At 40.4% G+C, this 15035-nt stretch overlaps 1 protein-coding gene across 4 annotated transcripts in view; it reads right to left on the bottom strand.

Annotated features, from left to right (window-relative positions):
* ABCC8 (ATP binding cassette subfamily C member 8) overlaps window positions 1-15035 on the bottom strand; it is a 200634-nt gene that overhangs the window by 107545 nt on the left and 78054 nt on the right. For all 4 annotated transcript variants that reach the window (XR_004537595.1, XM_033928351.1, XM_033928352.1 and 1 more), the window contains exons 9-12: window positions 11703-11837; window positions 9706-9868; window positions 1225-1265; window positions 283-428 (exon numbers count right to left, since the gene is read on the bottom strand). Coding sequence is in view for 3 of the 4 variants with exons in the window: in XM_033928351.1 (XP_033784242.1) it covers window positions 283-428; window positions 1225-1265; window positions 9706-9868; window positions 11703-11837 (485 nt within the window). In the remaining variant the exon portion in view is untranslated. The remainder of the gene's footprint in view (window positions 1-282; window positions 429-1224; window positions 1266-9705; window positions 9869-11702; window positions 11838-15035) is intronic.

Below are 15035 nucleotides of genomic sequence, written 5' to 3'. Positions count from 1 at the left end.
ACTAATCTCTAAGTTTTAAAATATTTCCTCTGTTTATTAGATAAATCTTGGATTCATTAATTTACTTGTGGACAATTTAATAACATTATATTTCTGGAGTTTTTTTTTTCTTTTTGGATTTTGGGATTGTTATTATTTCTATATTCCTGTGTATCCCAATGGATTGGTGATATGTTAAACTTGAAATGCAAAAAAAAAAAAAAAAAAACCCAAAAAAAGTTGTTCCTGAACAGTGAGGAATTAGCTAAGGAAAGCATTAAGGTACCCACAAATTTCTCTTACCTGACCAGCGCTTTCACCGTGGACCTCACCACACTAGACAGCAGGAACAGAGGTGTTACAAGGATGTGAAAAAGAGAAAGGGATGCAAAGGCCACTGCTGGAGAAAAGTCATCACTATTTAACAGGTGGGCATGGACCACAAATGTCTGTAAGACAGATGAATAAAACTAGTCAGAAAGGTGTTTTACATGCAGATAAACGAGCTTATAAACCTGTCTGGGCCTACACAAACATAAAAGTACTACCTTCTAATTTTTTTTAAATTGGGCACTCAACTTTATGTCTAGTGTGCAAAGTCGCATATGCAATTTATAGAATAGGCTCAGTTGCGTGCATAAGGTAATTGGTTGTTCATCATTGGCCTTAATTGCATTTATGCACGTACCTGCCCTTAATCGCTATTCTGTAAGTTGCACAGTCAAATTCCAGAGCATGCAACTTCAAGGGGATGTGGACATGGGAGGTAAGTGGACAAGTCAGGGGCATGTCAGGCAGGGCTTGATTCTGGGAGCGACACCTGCTATGGCAGGCACCTGCCACATGCCAATCACCAGCAGGCACTGCATCCAGAATTGCTTCTTTTTTTTTTTTTTAAACAAAAGAGCTTACAAGATAGACAAACTGGACAAGAAGGTGCATCTGTACACAGTAAATACATACAACAAGAATGTCTTGTGTTTATTCAGTGTATGCAAAAACATAAATAATAAAAAACAAAAACACATGAAAATCACCACAACTTTGTTTAAAACAAAGACTGGTCAAACTTTTTTGGGGCTGTGTGTACCCCTAAAACCTAATATTGTTTCCTCTCTATTCTTTCTGCTAGTCCACACAGTCAAAGGTTGATTGTCCAGTTTTCTACTGTATGTGGAAGATGTCATTTCAAAACTGCCTACTGAGTTAACAGTTAACTCTATGTATAGAAAGATTCAGACTTACTATAAGTACTGCGGAAATTGGTATTGCTGCATTCATGAAAACTGTGAAGAGAAAATGCATCCAGTTAATGGCTAGACATGAGTTCAGAGACTAGGAAGAACAGCAATTACAAAACCACAGAGAACATAAGAGTTGCAATACTGGATAAGATCAAAAGGGCCAGTGACAGGTCAAAAGCACGCGCCGAGACAACTGAGCGCAAGGTGGAAGCCCGCGCCGAAGAAAAACAGTGTTTTAAGGGGCTCTGAAGGGGAGTGTGTGGGGGGGAAAACCCCCCCCCACTTTACTGAATACAGTTCGCGCCGGCGTTGTAGGGAGTTTGGGGGGTTGTAACCCCCCACATTATACTGAAAACTTCACTTTTTCCCTAAAAAACTGGGAAAAAGTTAAGTTTCCAGTATAATGAGGGGGGTTACAACCCCCCAAACCCCTGACAACGCCGCACAACGCCGGCGCGATATGTATTTAGTAAAGTGGGGGGGGGGGGTTTCCCCACCAACACCCCCTGTCGGAGCCCCTTAAAACACTTTTTCTTCGGCGTGGGCTTCCGCCTTGCGCTCAGTTGTCTCGGCACGCCTTTGTCGCCGCGCGCTTTTGACTATGAACCAAAGGGTCATCTAGTCTAGTATCCTGTTTCTAATAGTGGCCAATCCAGGTCTCACATACTTGGCAGAATCCCCCAAAGTTGCAACATTCCATTCTACATACCACCACGCAGTGGCATAGTAAAGGGGGGGGAAGTCCACCCCAGGTGTGGTCTTCCAAAAGCAGGGGTGGGCAACGAGGGCCAGAATCCAGTAGGGTTTTTAGGATTTCCCCAATGAATATGCATGAGATCCATTTGCATACAATGGGAGGCACTTCTCCTCCTTTCTGACCCCCCCTGCTCCTCTCTTTGCCATGCGCATGTACCCCTTGCCTTCCCCCCGGTACCTTTTATTACTTCCCCGGCATGAGGTTGCTGCCCGCATCGGCATTGGTGCTCTCTCTGTCCCTTCTGGAACCCGCACCTAGGAAGTGGTGTCAAAGGACGAGCCGATACCAACGTGGGCATGCTGCTCATGCCAAAGAAGTTAAAAATTGAAGTGGAAAGGGAAAGGGAAGGGGGAAGGGAAAAGGGTCACTCACCCTTACCACGCCACTGCCCCGAGGGTTATAAAGTGGCTTTTCTCCATGTCTACCTCAGTTGGTTTATGGAGTTCACCCCCTGAGAATCTACTATAACACTAATGAGTAGAGTCAAATCCAAACAAGACCCTGTCTGCTTTGGTTCTGGTAGACATTTAAGTAGATGAGGCACAAAAGAATACTTAAAAATGATACCAGTTATTCTGAGGCTCATCATGTCCTTCATATGAATTACAATGTTATTTAAAATGCACCAGGAATTTTACTAATGTGAAGGCACACAGAAGCTGATGGACTGTTTCTGTGCATAATGTTTCGAAAGTATCTTGAGGCACACTAGATTCAATGAGATGATACACATATCAATGACGTGCACTCAAGTAATTTTTATTTTTCTTCTTGGAAAGAAATGTTCCAGTCCTCTAACACAACTCAAATAAATATCTAAAAAGCTTTAAGTGAAGAGGAAATTTTAGATCACTATTGGGGGGATCTAAGCCTATGAATACCAGAGAGATGTGGAGGGGCATTTTTGATAAGATGTTCCAGTCCAAGTTTGGACATTTTTGCGGAACACGCACAAAAATCCAGTAGCGAGCGTGATCATTTTTGAAACAGTATAACATCAATATTTTTTTGTTTCACAAATGGACATTTTTCAGATGTGCTTAGGATAGGTCAGTATTTTTTAGTAGAATGGCCACACAGACATCCCAGCAGAGCATCGGGGCACCCTAGGACACTCAAATCTCATCATAACCCCCATATGGTGAGCCCTCCAAAAAGCACCCAAATCCTACAGGCCCACCACATCACACCAATAGCCCTTATGCCTGCAAGTGTCACCTATATGTAGGTAAAGAGGGATTCAGATGGATTTTGGAAAGCTCACATATCCAACCATAAGTGTAGCATTTGTCTTTTACCTTAATTGTTCTCTTCTCTTTTCCTCCCCGCCTACCCCAGTGTTCCAGTACGTCAAATAAACCCCAAAACAATGTGTATGTATTTTAACTTTGTATAATTTTTGTTTTTGTAATTCACCTAGAAACCTAGGAGTAGGCAATTAAATCAAATTTTAATAAAACTATAAATTTAATAAAAACTATAAAACCTCATGAGACCATAGGAACTTGCGGCAGCCATTTCCTTTAGCAACTCTGCACGGGGCAGGAGCATGGGATTGCTCCTGCGCTGGTTCACCACTAGACCACCAATACCTATACGTGAACATATAAACCCTGGGTTTATACTCGAGTCAACCTTCCCTTTAGTGGGAGAAAAAAAAAAAAAAGGTTACCTTGGTTTATATTTGGATTGTTTATATTCGAGTACATATGGAAATCCCCTGGCTCATTACGTAGAATTTGTAGCATCAAATAAATCACAGATCAGCATGAGGAGATCTATTTGCTACAATTCCATAAAGGGCACTAAAAGAAAGACTCCAAAAACCTGAGCGTTGAGCTAGTATTCTATAACAGCAAATTTGCATTTCCAATCCGTTAGAGAACACTAATGTTAAGTCAGCAATGATGTGCCCTTCTTCCTTTTTTTTTCTTAGGGCCTCAGAGGGTCTCTTCTTTCTCCCTCTCCCTTTCTTTTTTCTTTCTTTGCCCCTCCCTTTTTTCTTTTTCCCATTCCTCTAACAGCTTTCCCTTTCCTTCCTGTTGTCTTTATCTTTCCCTTCCCCCTTTTACTTTCCTCTTCCCCTCTGTCTTTTCATCCCCCTTTTACTGCCCTTTCTTACCCTTAGATACAGATTTATTGTATATTATCTCTGGCACCCTCTTTTTTACAATATTGGTGCATTTATCATATACCCCCATTAACTTGACTGTATAATTTTGACTATTGTGTTTCTTGTGTGCCATTCCCCCTTTTGTATTTTGCAAAATTCTCAATAAAATTTCAAGGAAAAAAAAAAAAAAAAAGCAATGATAAGAACATAAGAAGCGCCATCTCCGGATCAGACCTTCGGTCCATCAAGTCCGGTGATCCGCACACGCGGAGGCCCTGCCAGGTATACACCTGGCTTATTTTATAGCCAACCATATCTTTATAAGAACATAAGAAGCGCCATCTCCGGATCAGACCTTCGGTCCATCAAGTCCGGCGATCCGCACACGCGGAGGCCCTGCCTATATTTCTGCCTGCTCTATGGAAAGAGCTCCGTTTCATTCACCTTTGGGTGTGCTGAAAGGAGGGGGGAGGAGGGGTTCGCCATGAAAGCTATAAAATGCTCCCACTCTCTTGAAGTAGGGACACGTCTAGCTCTCATTTTTAGAAACTGTTGTCATGTTTTCCTTTGGGATGATTCAATCTGTGATGCCAAAAAATTACAACACAAACAGTGGGATATTTTGCAGCATAACATATTATACTAAGACTCGGCTCCGTATACAGTAAATTCCCTTTTTCTTTCAGCATAGCAACTGTTTCGCTTCCTAGAAATGGCAAACTCCCATGTGCCAACTAATAAACCTGCCCTCTCCAGTTAAAGACGTCACTGACAGATTAGGATGAGGCAGAACACTGGTTACAGTTCTGGGCTGGATTTCAATTTCACAAGATAACAGAAATAAAGGTTATTTTGCCATGGCACTCACAACAAATGTCGTGAGGCAGTTCACAGCTGCTTCATAGCACAGGTAATCAACACAAGACATCAATGACTCAGATACCCAGTACTTATATATGAGGGGCTGCTGAAAAGTTCTCAGCCCAACCAAGAAGAGAATGATGTGGATATAGTTCAATCAATGGTCTCTGGTGGGTGATTTTTGTGCAAAATATCTATGCCATTGAAAAAAAACCCAAAACAGTCAGACCAGTCGGTAATACAGTTACCGACAGGTCTACAGCAATCGTGTTTTATGATTACGGTAATAAAACCCGATGCTAAATAGCCAAGCGATGTTTGTGGATCTGATCGTTAAATGGGTGATAGAGGGGAAAAACACACGGTGGGCAGTTTTGTGCATCAGGGAATCCGATCTGATCGATCGCTAAACTGGTCAAACCGGTTTAGCGACGATTTGGGACCCGATCGGTAAGTTTTGTGCATCCCCCAGTTTGTTTCTGAAAATTGGCACTTAGTGAAATAAGATAACAATCTTTTCAGCTACAGTGGCAAGTTAACGATAAGAATTTAGGAAGTTGGTTGGTTGGGCTGAGAACTTTTCAGCACCCCTGCGTAGGTAGCAATTTAAATGCATGTGGATTTGGGACAGAAATCAGAAACAGATCTGAGGTAATCAGTGTAGCATTAAAGAGATTTTAAAGTAATATTTAAACATGCTAATGTGAATTCAATGCTGACAACATAATAGAGTTTTTTGTTTTGGTTTTGGCTGATTACTGGCTGCATCTCTTCAAACTTGATGAGTTTCTCTCTCTTCATTGTACAATGATAGTTTCTTGGTTCCGACACTTCTACCAGTAATGCTGTTCTTCTGTTTTTTCTCCTTTACCAGTATGTTTGGTTTCCTGGTACAAGGCTTTTAATTTGTTTTCATAAGAATATCCCATGTGATTACATTCTGTGAGGGAGTTCTGAGTTGCATTTCTAGGTCAATGCTATAGTGCATGTAATAATTACTTTCTTGAAGAAACAATAAAAACGTGGATCCCTGTCATGCTTCCCTCCCCATGTTCATTTTTACTTATTGTAACATACAGTATATAGCATAGTAGATGGTGGCAGTTAAAGACCAAAGTGACCCATTCAGTCTACCCAGTAAGGTGGCTAGTTTTGCAACTACTTACTCCGTGCAGGTTACTGTTTGTTTTGTTTTTTCAAGTCAAGTCACTAAAATATATTTTGTTCAGCTAGTGGTGTGAATATTTATATCTAACTTGCACATTATCAATAAACAAGCCACCCATCACACTTCTAATGGTAAGACGAAAAAAAAAAAGCAACAGCCTGGTTTTCCAGAAATCCAATGTCAGGCTTCAGATCTTGGGATTTTTGTTAAGTGCATTTTATTTTTGCTGATAATATGAATCATGCAATTGTTCACGATACTGCAGAATAAAGCTCATCATCTTTGCCAGTTAAAAACCAGGCAAAGGTAAAACCCACAAAGAAGAAGAGTTACTAAACTAAATATGCTAACTACAAAAACTTCACTAATGATTGTTTTATTCTCACGAGGCTGTACCAATTTAATTCTAGAAGGCTTTTAGCACAGGTAAATGCCAAAGTCAAAGATGCACTAATTATTGTATTATTTTGGAGACTGATGTAGGTATTGAAATGTTAGCAGCTTGATATTAATGCCACAACACACGGTGTTCTAACTGATCAAAAGTATTATTCAATAGTGTTTTCTACTGCTGTGTGTCAATATTTTGCCACATAAAATAATGAGGAAACTAGAAGCTAAGGGGAGAATTCATCAACGGCGCTAACAATTAGCGTACACTAAATGCTAAAGATGCCCATAGGAATATAATGGGCATCTTTAGCTTGGTTCTAGGTCAGTAGATATCTGGACAATGACCACTGGACATTTCCTACCAACCAATTGCCACCTGGAAAATTACCACCTAGGCCAATTCCCCCCTAACCAGTTCCCACCCACCCACGATGGACAATGGTCTCTCTATAACATTTACATGACCAAACATATGTACAACACAGTTTACTTATAAGGAAAACCAATTATTACCATTAAACAAGACATAGAAAATCACACCCACCTCATCGTCAGGAAAAGCTTCTCTGTACTTTGGAAACTTCACACCATAAAAAAATACTTCAATGACACTTCTTTCCGCCTTCTTGTACAATCCTCCATCCTCAGCATTCTAGATTACTGCAACATCATCTACCTTAACGCCACGAAGAAAACTACCAGGAGACTAAAAATAATCCAAAATACCGCCGTGCGCCTCATCTTTGGCCTAAGGTTGGCTCTCAGGCATTGGTGGAATGAGGGATTATGATGTCACAGTAGCAGCTCTGGAATGTTGCTACTTTTTTTTGCCAGGTAATTGGGACCTGGGTTGGCCACTGTTGGATACAGGATACTGGGCTTGTATGGTCGGTCTGTCTCAGTATGACAATTCTTATTCTCTTATAGTGACATGTGTGCCTGTGACTTTGAAATGTGACAGTCACTGCTGTACCCCCTAGAGCAGGGGTCTCAAAGTCCCTCCTTGAGGGCCGCAATCCAGTCGGGTTTTCAGGATTTCCCCAATGAATATGCATAAGATCTATGTGCATGCATTGCTTTCAATGCATATCCACTGGGGAAATCCTGAAAACCCGACTGGATTGCGTCCCTCAAGGAGGGACTTTGAGATCCCTGCACTAGAGTGTGCCTCTGCTGTGCTCAGCTCTGTAAACAGTTTGGTAAGAATGCTGGCTGCTTTGAGGTCTGAAAAACTCTCTTTTGTGCGTTTCTCATGTGAATGTATTTATATTCAAGAATGACCAAAAAAGATAGACCTACTACGGACCAAAAACATCTACATAGGTCATAAAAAAAAAAGATAAGACATCTTGCTGTTTTGAGAATAGCCATGTTCTCTATGTCCAAACTCAGGCTTAGATGTCCTAAAGAAAATACCCCCCCTCCATAAGTCTTAACTGCACTTGTCACTTTGGTTGCCTACTAAGATGTTTTACTGTATCATACTAATACAGCACACAGAAAGGGATCAAAATACACAGAGAAGTCAACGATACCCACAAAAGAGTGTACACATCAAGAGAACTGGGACAGATGATTCTTTATTCACTAAAAAGAACCGACACTGCCAATGTTTCGGCTCTTGGCCTGCATCAGGGGTCTCTTAAGATGTTTGTCATACAAATTCTTTACAAAAGTAGTCCCGATGTTACTTTAGACTGTTCACCATGATCTCCACTCATCAAAAGAAGAAAGTGTTTGATAAGTGCAGATCATGGTAAAAAGTCTAAATGAACACCAGGACTACTTTTGCAAAGATTTTGTATGACAGACATCTTAAGAGATCCCCTGATGCAGGCCAAGAGCCAAAACACTGGCAGTGTTGGGTCTTTTTAGTGAATAAAGAATCATCTGTCCCAGTTCTCTTACTGTATCATACTGACATCAGGAACATCATTATAAATGTTGATTGTTTCTAATGCATGTAGAAACAGAGAAATATGAAGGTAGATAAAGACGATGTGGCCCATCCAAACTGCCCAACCATACCATCTACTATTCACTATGGGTTCCTTTTACAAAGCCACGCTAGCGGTCTAACGTGCATAATAGCGCACGCTAAACCGCCGGCCGCACTAGCCACTACTGCCTCCTCTTGAGCAGGTGGTAGTTTTTCGGCCAGCGCGGGGGTTAGCGCGTGATTAAAAGTCACTAGCGCGGCTTTGTAAAAGGAGCCCTATGTGTGCATTTATAGAATACTGTGCAGCCATCATGATTATGTTATTGGTGAAGGTTCTAATGTGTGCTTATTAACATGTTTTGTTTGTGTTGTCTAACACTTTTATGAATGCATAGCGTGGGTTTTAGCACTGGCAGCGGCAGTAGCTGTTCCGACGCTCATAGGAATTCTATGAGCATTGGAGAAGTTACCGCCGCTGCTGGCGCTAAAACCCACGCTATGCGTTTGCAAAATAGGGGGACTGTGAGTATCACAGTTATGTTATATGACTGTGCTTGCCATGCTGCCTACAATGACGTATCATCTTTAATTCACTGACATTTATCATATTTTTATTATATGATTGTTCTGCGTGTTGTTTAATTGTGCATATTTCTGATACTATATCATGTTACTCTTATTTCTAGAATTCAATTTGCCGTTTTCAAATTTACAAGGGGGTGTTGAAAAAAGCTCTCAGCCCAACCAACCAACTTCCCAAATTCCGAGCGTTATTTTACCACTGTAGGTGAAAAGAATGCTATTTTATTTCATTAAGTGCCAATTTGCAGAAACGAAATTCTATGTTTTGACATTATTTCAGATCATTGATTGAACCATATCCACATCATTCTCTTCTTGGTTGGGCTGAGACTTTTCAGCACCTCCCCCCTTACCTTATTGATTGGATTTATGCTTATGCGTGATCATTTCACTTTTGTTATTTATGCTTTTAACAAAATTGTTATCGAGCTCTACCTGCTGTACAGAGTCCTGGGAGAATCTCTTCATAGAGCCAGTTAATAAATCACAGTAAATAAATAAATAATGCAAGCCACATTATTCTCAAGGGGGGATTATTTACCAACTGTGGTTAATTTAAGTTAACCCAAGTCAGTAAATCACGTTCTTCATTGATGTTTCTGTGTTATTTGCAAAGGACTGCATACCCCCCCAGGCTAAAAATACAGAAATATAAAAGAAACGACTTACTTGATATAGAGGTGTAAAGAGCAAAGGCCTTGAGGCTTTTCATTTCCTTGTGTCTAGTTTCCTCCACTTTACTGTGGAAAATGTGCTCCCATGCGTATAATTTGAGGAGTTTAATACCGCGAAGCATTTCATTTGTCTTCTTTAGTCTCTCATTTGAATATTCCTGCAATGTTCAAAAACATTTATGAGTGCATTTGCCAGATGTTTTCTTTGGAAGGCCATCATTTTGAGCAAATATTGCCATTTGAACAGCTTCTCATTTATACACGACACAGTCCTGACTATTGAGATGTCCTTTACACAGGCTGCAGCTACATTCAAGGACTAACACTTGTTTTCTGATTTACCTTATGGGAGTAGTTTTATAAGACTGAAAACCCACCTTTTGATATAGCGTTCAATAATTAACCCTGCTCCTCTACCCTCCAACCCAGCTTACAAAAAATGTTAAAAAAAGAACAGGCCCAAGAACTGATCCTTGAGGCACACCACTGGTAACATCCCTTTCCTCTGACCACTACCTCTGTCGCCTTCCACTCAACTAGTTCATAGCCCACATTGATAACTACCTCCCTAAAACTGTTTGCAAAAATAGCTATAGACTAAGTCACAACAAAATGACCATCACTAGTCCATAACTGTAGGCAATCAACTATTACCATGCAATAATATCCAAATCATTTCAAGTACTGCTGTGAGAACCTGTATGATAGAGTGTATTGATTGGTTTCGCCTTCTTTGGATATTCAGTTATTTTATACAAGTAAGGAGGCATGGATGTAGAGAAGTAGTCTAATGGTTAGAGAAGTGGGTTGAGAACCACAGAAGCCCATTATTGAAATCCTACTGTGGAACCTTCTGGTTTTGGGCAAGTAACTTGCTTCAGGTAAGAGCTTTGATTGTTACGCCCTCCAGGGACAGAAAAATACCTGCTTCACCTTGCAACTTGAGTAAACAGTATCTGGCTAGTATTCAATGCTGGGAAAGTCTGGACACCGTCCCTTAATATCCAGGGCTAATTATGGTGGTGCCGGCTGACAGAGCTTATGCAGGCCCTGGCCAATATTTCGCTGAGTCTCAACTGGTTATGAACAAACCTATACAGAGTTCTAATTGTACTCAAGACCTCAAACACCCGAGACACTACTTATGATGTTCTGCGTTTCCTTACTGGGGTCTTGTAGAGGATTCATTAGTTAACAAACTAAATAATTTTTGTACTCTATTGTGGTGGAATAATTCTTAAGAAGAGCACTTAACTTAAAGCCCGACGGCTACCCAGCCGTTTCACTGGTAAGTTTCCTCAGGGGCTGATGCTCTTCACCATCAAACCTTTGTCTATTTTGACATTGGAAGTGCTCGTGTGCTCCTCTTACACCACTGAAATAATGATCTAACGAGCTAAATATTGGCCAGGATCTGCATAAAAGAAAAAAGTGCCTTGTACTCAGGGCCAGCACAAGGGACTGTGGCGCCCTGAACCAACTTTTGCATTGGCATGCCCCCCCCCCAGTATGATATCTCTCTCCTCTCCACATGCCCCCGTGATCCGCCATCTCCCCTCTCTCTTACTTTAGTCTCCCTCTCCTGCTGGACCAGGTAAGGGTTCCAAAATCCCAGTTTGACATCTATCCATCTAGATATTTGAAAGTTGAACTGAGATTTTGGCACCCTTTATCATTAGTGCCCTGGGCCAGGACCTCACTTGGTCCATAGGTAAAGCCAGCCCTGCCTGTGATCTTTCCAATCCCTCTCCTCACAAAGCTGGAACTTCCCCTCCATCCCCTCCCCCCAAGATTGGACCCTTCCACCCCGGTGAGTCAAGACCCCTGCCACTTAGGATAGGCTTGCGACTTACTGCACATTACTTTTTGCACTAAAGAGGCAGTAAGTGCAAAACTTACTGCATTTTGTAAAAGGATTCCAATATGCTTCCCTTTCTAGTCTTGATTAATGCTCTGCATCATGAAAATGTATATTAAGTTAAACATACTTACTAGTGTGCTTCTTTGGGCCTGTGACAGTTTGGTGGCTACAAAATACTGGACTGGTGCAAGCACTATGATTACTGTTGCTCCAATTAAGGCACTGATTCCAAGAAGATAGTAAAGAAGAATGACTCCTACAATAATCTAGAGAGAATTAAAAAAAAAGTGTACATCTATTATATAGACTCAGTCACAATGGCTAAAGTAGGGAAGCTTATTCAGCAAAAGCTAAAAAACTAGGAGGTCAAATTAGCTGAATATGACAAAAGGAAGAACTCCTAGTGTTTATGTTGGCCTATTATTTGTTTCATAAATAGTTAAATATATATTGTGATATTGTTCTCATACATTCAGAATTGTGTATTTTGGCCAAGAAACGAAGCTCCTATAGCCGAACCCACCACCCAATCACTGTGTATGGAATAGTGGATAGTGTTAAATAGTACAATTCAAAAGTTAAAATCTTTTACTCAGTGGCAAAAAAGAAGAAAAATTCTCACTTAACTTTTGGGGTTTCCCGACATGGGCCATGTCTCGAAAATCTTTTTCAAGAAACCCAAAAGTAAGAATTAACAGCTTGAATGCCAGACAATTCAAAAGTGAAATTGGGTCGAATAATGCTTTTCTGTCACATATACAAGTGGCAAGATGAGAAACTTCTCTTGCCACTTGTATATATGACAGAATAGCATTCAAGCTGTTAATTCTTACTTTTGGGTTTCTTGAAAAAGATTTTCGAGACATGGCCCATGTCGGGAAACCCCAAAAGTTAAGTGAGAATTTTTCTTCTTTTTTGCCACCGATTAAAAGATTTTAACTTTTGAATTGTACTATTTAACACTATTCACTATTCCATACACAGTGACTGGGTGGTGGGTTCGGCTATAGGAGCTTCGTTTCTTGGCCGAAATACACAATTCTGAGTGTATGAGAACAATATCACAATATACATTTAACTATTTATGAGACAAACAGGCCAACATAACATTAGGAGTTCTTTCTTTTGTCATAGACATCTATTATATAACCACAAGCCATTTAACCCTCTACTGCCTCAAGTACAAAATAAATGCCTGTATGTAATATGTAAACCACTTTGATTGTAATCATAGAAAGGCGGTATAGTTTCCAAATTTCTTTATTCTTTGATATATGGGGAGACTGAAGAGGGCAGCAGGAGAGCAGCCAGAGCGCCGTGAGTGCAGGAAATCACTCACGGTATGCTCCGACCGCCTCTTCTTGCACTAAGTCAGGCCTTATCCATTCAGGAGCTGCTTTGACACGCAGCTCCTGATTGGATAAGGCCCGACTAAGTGCAGGAAGAGGAGGTCGGAGCATACCGCGAGGGATTTCCTGCACTCGCGGCGCTCCAGCTGCTCTCTCCTGCCTCTCCCGCTGCCTTCTCCTTGTCAGCGGTTCGTGGTCGGAAAATACCGCAAATGACCGGCATCGCGAACGACTGGGGGAACACTGTATTATAAAGTCTTATGTATATTTAATTATAAACCACCTAGTACTTGGGATAGAGGGGTCTAGACATTTTTTCTAAATAAATAAATACATAAGTAACAGTGAAGGACATCAAGCTTGCAGGAGTTTTCTGTTCAAATACTCAAAACTGAACTAACTTGTTAGAGGAGAGGGAAAACTATAGGAACAAGGTAGACAGTATGGCCCACATTCTAAAAGCAGCGCCGTAATCAGCAGGCACCTGAAAAAACAGTGCCGGTCATGTGTCACTCAGATTACAGTGCCTTTTATAGAATCGTGGACTGCGTCAAAGGTAGGCGTCGGAAAGAGATCAAATACCTTAGGAAAGCAATAAAAACATATCTGACCATGATTGATAGATTACAAAGAAATGTATATCAATACAAGATCCTTAGAATGTGTCGCTTTAGGATAAAAAAAACTTGTACTGTAAAACCTTGCACTGTAACTATGACAAATTTAACCTGTAACCTGTACTGTATATTATGGACACTGGAATTAGATCCCTAATATGTGTTGAGTTAGGATAAAAACTTGTACCAGAAAAATATCTTGTGCTGTAACTGTTCAATTTTAAAACTTTTTTATTGAAAATTTTTTTACAATATTTATCACAAAAATGAGAACATTATACTTTATAGATGTTACAAATAGAGAAAATGGTGGGTGCCACCATGGAACAAAAAGCACCCATTTATTGTGAAAGAACTCCCCCCCCCCCAATTACATGAAGCCATAAAGATAGATATAGGAGATGAATTCCTACAGAGACCCAAGGGAGATATTATGCAATCAGCGTCCAGAGAAGATTGGCAAATTGTAACACCTTTACAGAAGCCCATGCATTGTAACACCATTACACAAGCTCATGTAAGCCGCTCTGAATTGACTTTCCAGTCATTAGTAGCGGTATAGAAGCTTTCAATAAACAAATTGTAACCTGTTAACTGTATATTATATATGTTAACCTGTAACCTGTCCTGAGCTCTTTGGGAAGGATGTGATAGAAAAAAAAAATAAAAATGCATGCTACAGTTTTAAAGGCCTTCATTCCCAGTTCCTACCTTCGACGTAGAATCACACTTAGTGGCGTTGAATGTCAACCCCACCCATAACCCCGCTTCTTTTGACATTTGGCATCGTTAGGCATCTACTTAGATGCGATTCTGGCGCCATGTTTTTCAGATGCCTCGTGGAACCTACTTTTTTTTTTTCTTTTAATTTGTTTTTAAACAGTTTTTAATGGCGCATCAATTACCACTATGCCAAAACTACAAAAACAGGCGAACAAAGGTTTTCTGCAAATAAAGGGATATAAAAAAATGGAAGAAATAATACTATAGTCCCTGTCGCCTAAACTTTAAATCTATCTAGGTATGTAGTTTGTATGTATATATGTATGTAGTTTGTGTTTAATATATGCTCAGAGACCTGGAGACTACCCGGGAACCAAGTCCCAGAATAAGTCTCACCATCCAATCATCGCATACACACAAAATGTTAAAGGCTCTTTATGAAAAAATCTCTTCAGTGGAGAAACAATTCTAAAATTAAGCTTATCTTGAAAAAAAACTTCAGGGTCCTCACATGGACCACATTTCAATTCCTGCATCAGGGAACCCGGATCAGATTTTAAATGCACTCCACCATTATAGGCCTCTGTGAAGTCATGACAGATCCAATGTCATCAGGTTGTCTACGTGATGATGTAGTTTATTTAAGAGTGAATACCGTGGCGTTTTTTTGTCAGTCGATTTTTCATTCAAGAGTTTAAGTGGTGAAGAATTCTGTCACTGACAGGTATCCCTCTGATACTACTTGAAGTTCATATTGCATGTGAACATTGAAGAG

Source organism: Geotrypetes seraphini, chromosome 19 (assembly GCF_902459505.1).
Source record: "Geotrypetes seraphini chromosome 19, aGeoSer1.1, whole genome shotgun sequence".
Classification (NCBI taxonomy): Eukaryota; Metazoa; Chordata; class Amphibia; order Gymnophiona; family Dermophiidae; genus Geotrypetes; species Geotrypetes seraphini.
The sequence above is the reverse complement of the archived record's forward strand: the minus strand, read 5'-3'. Positions and strand labels throughout refer to the sequence as shown.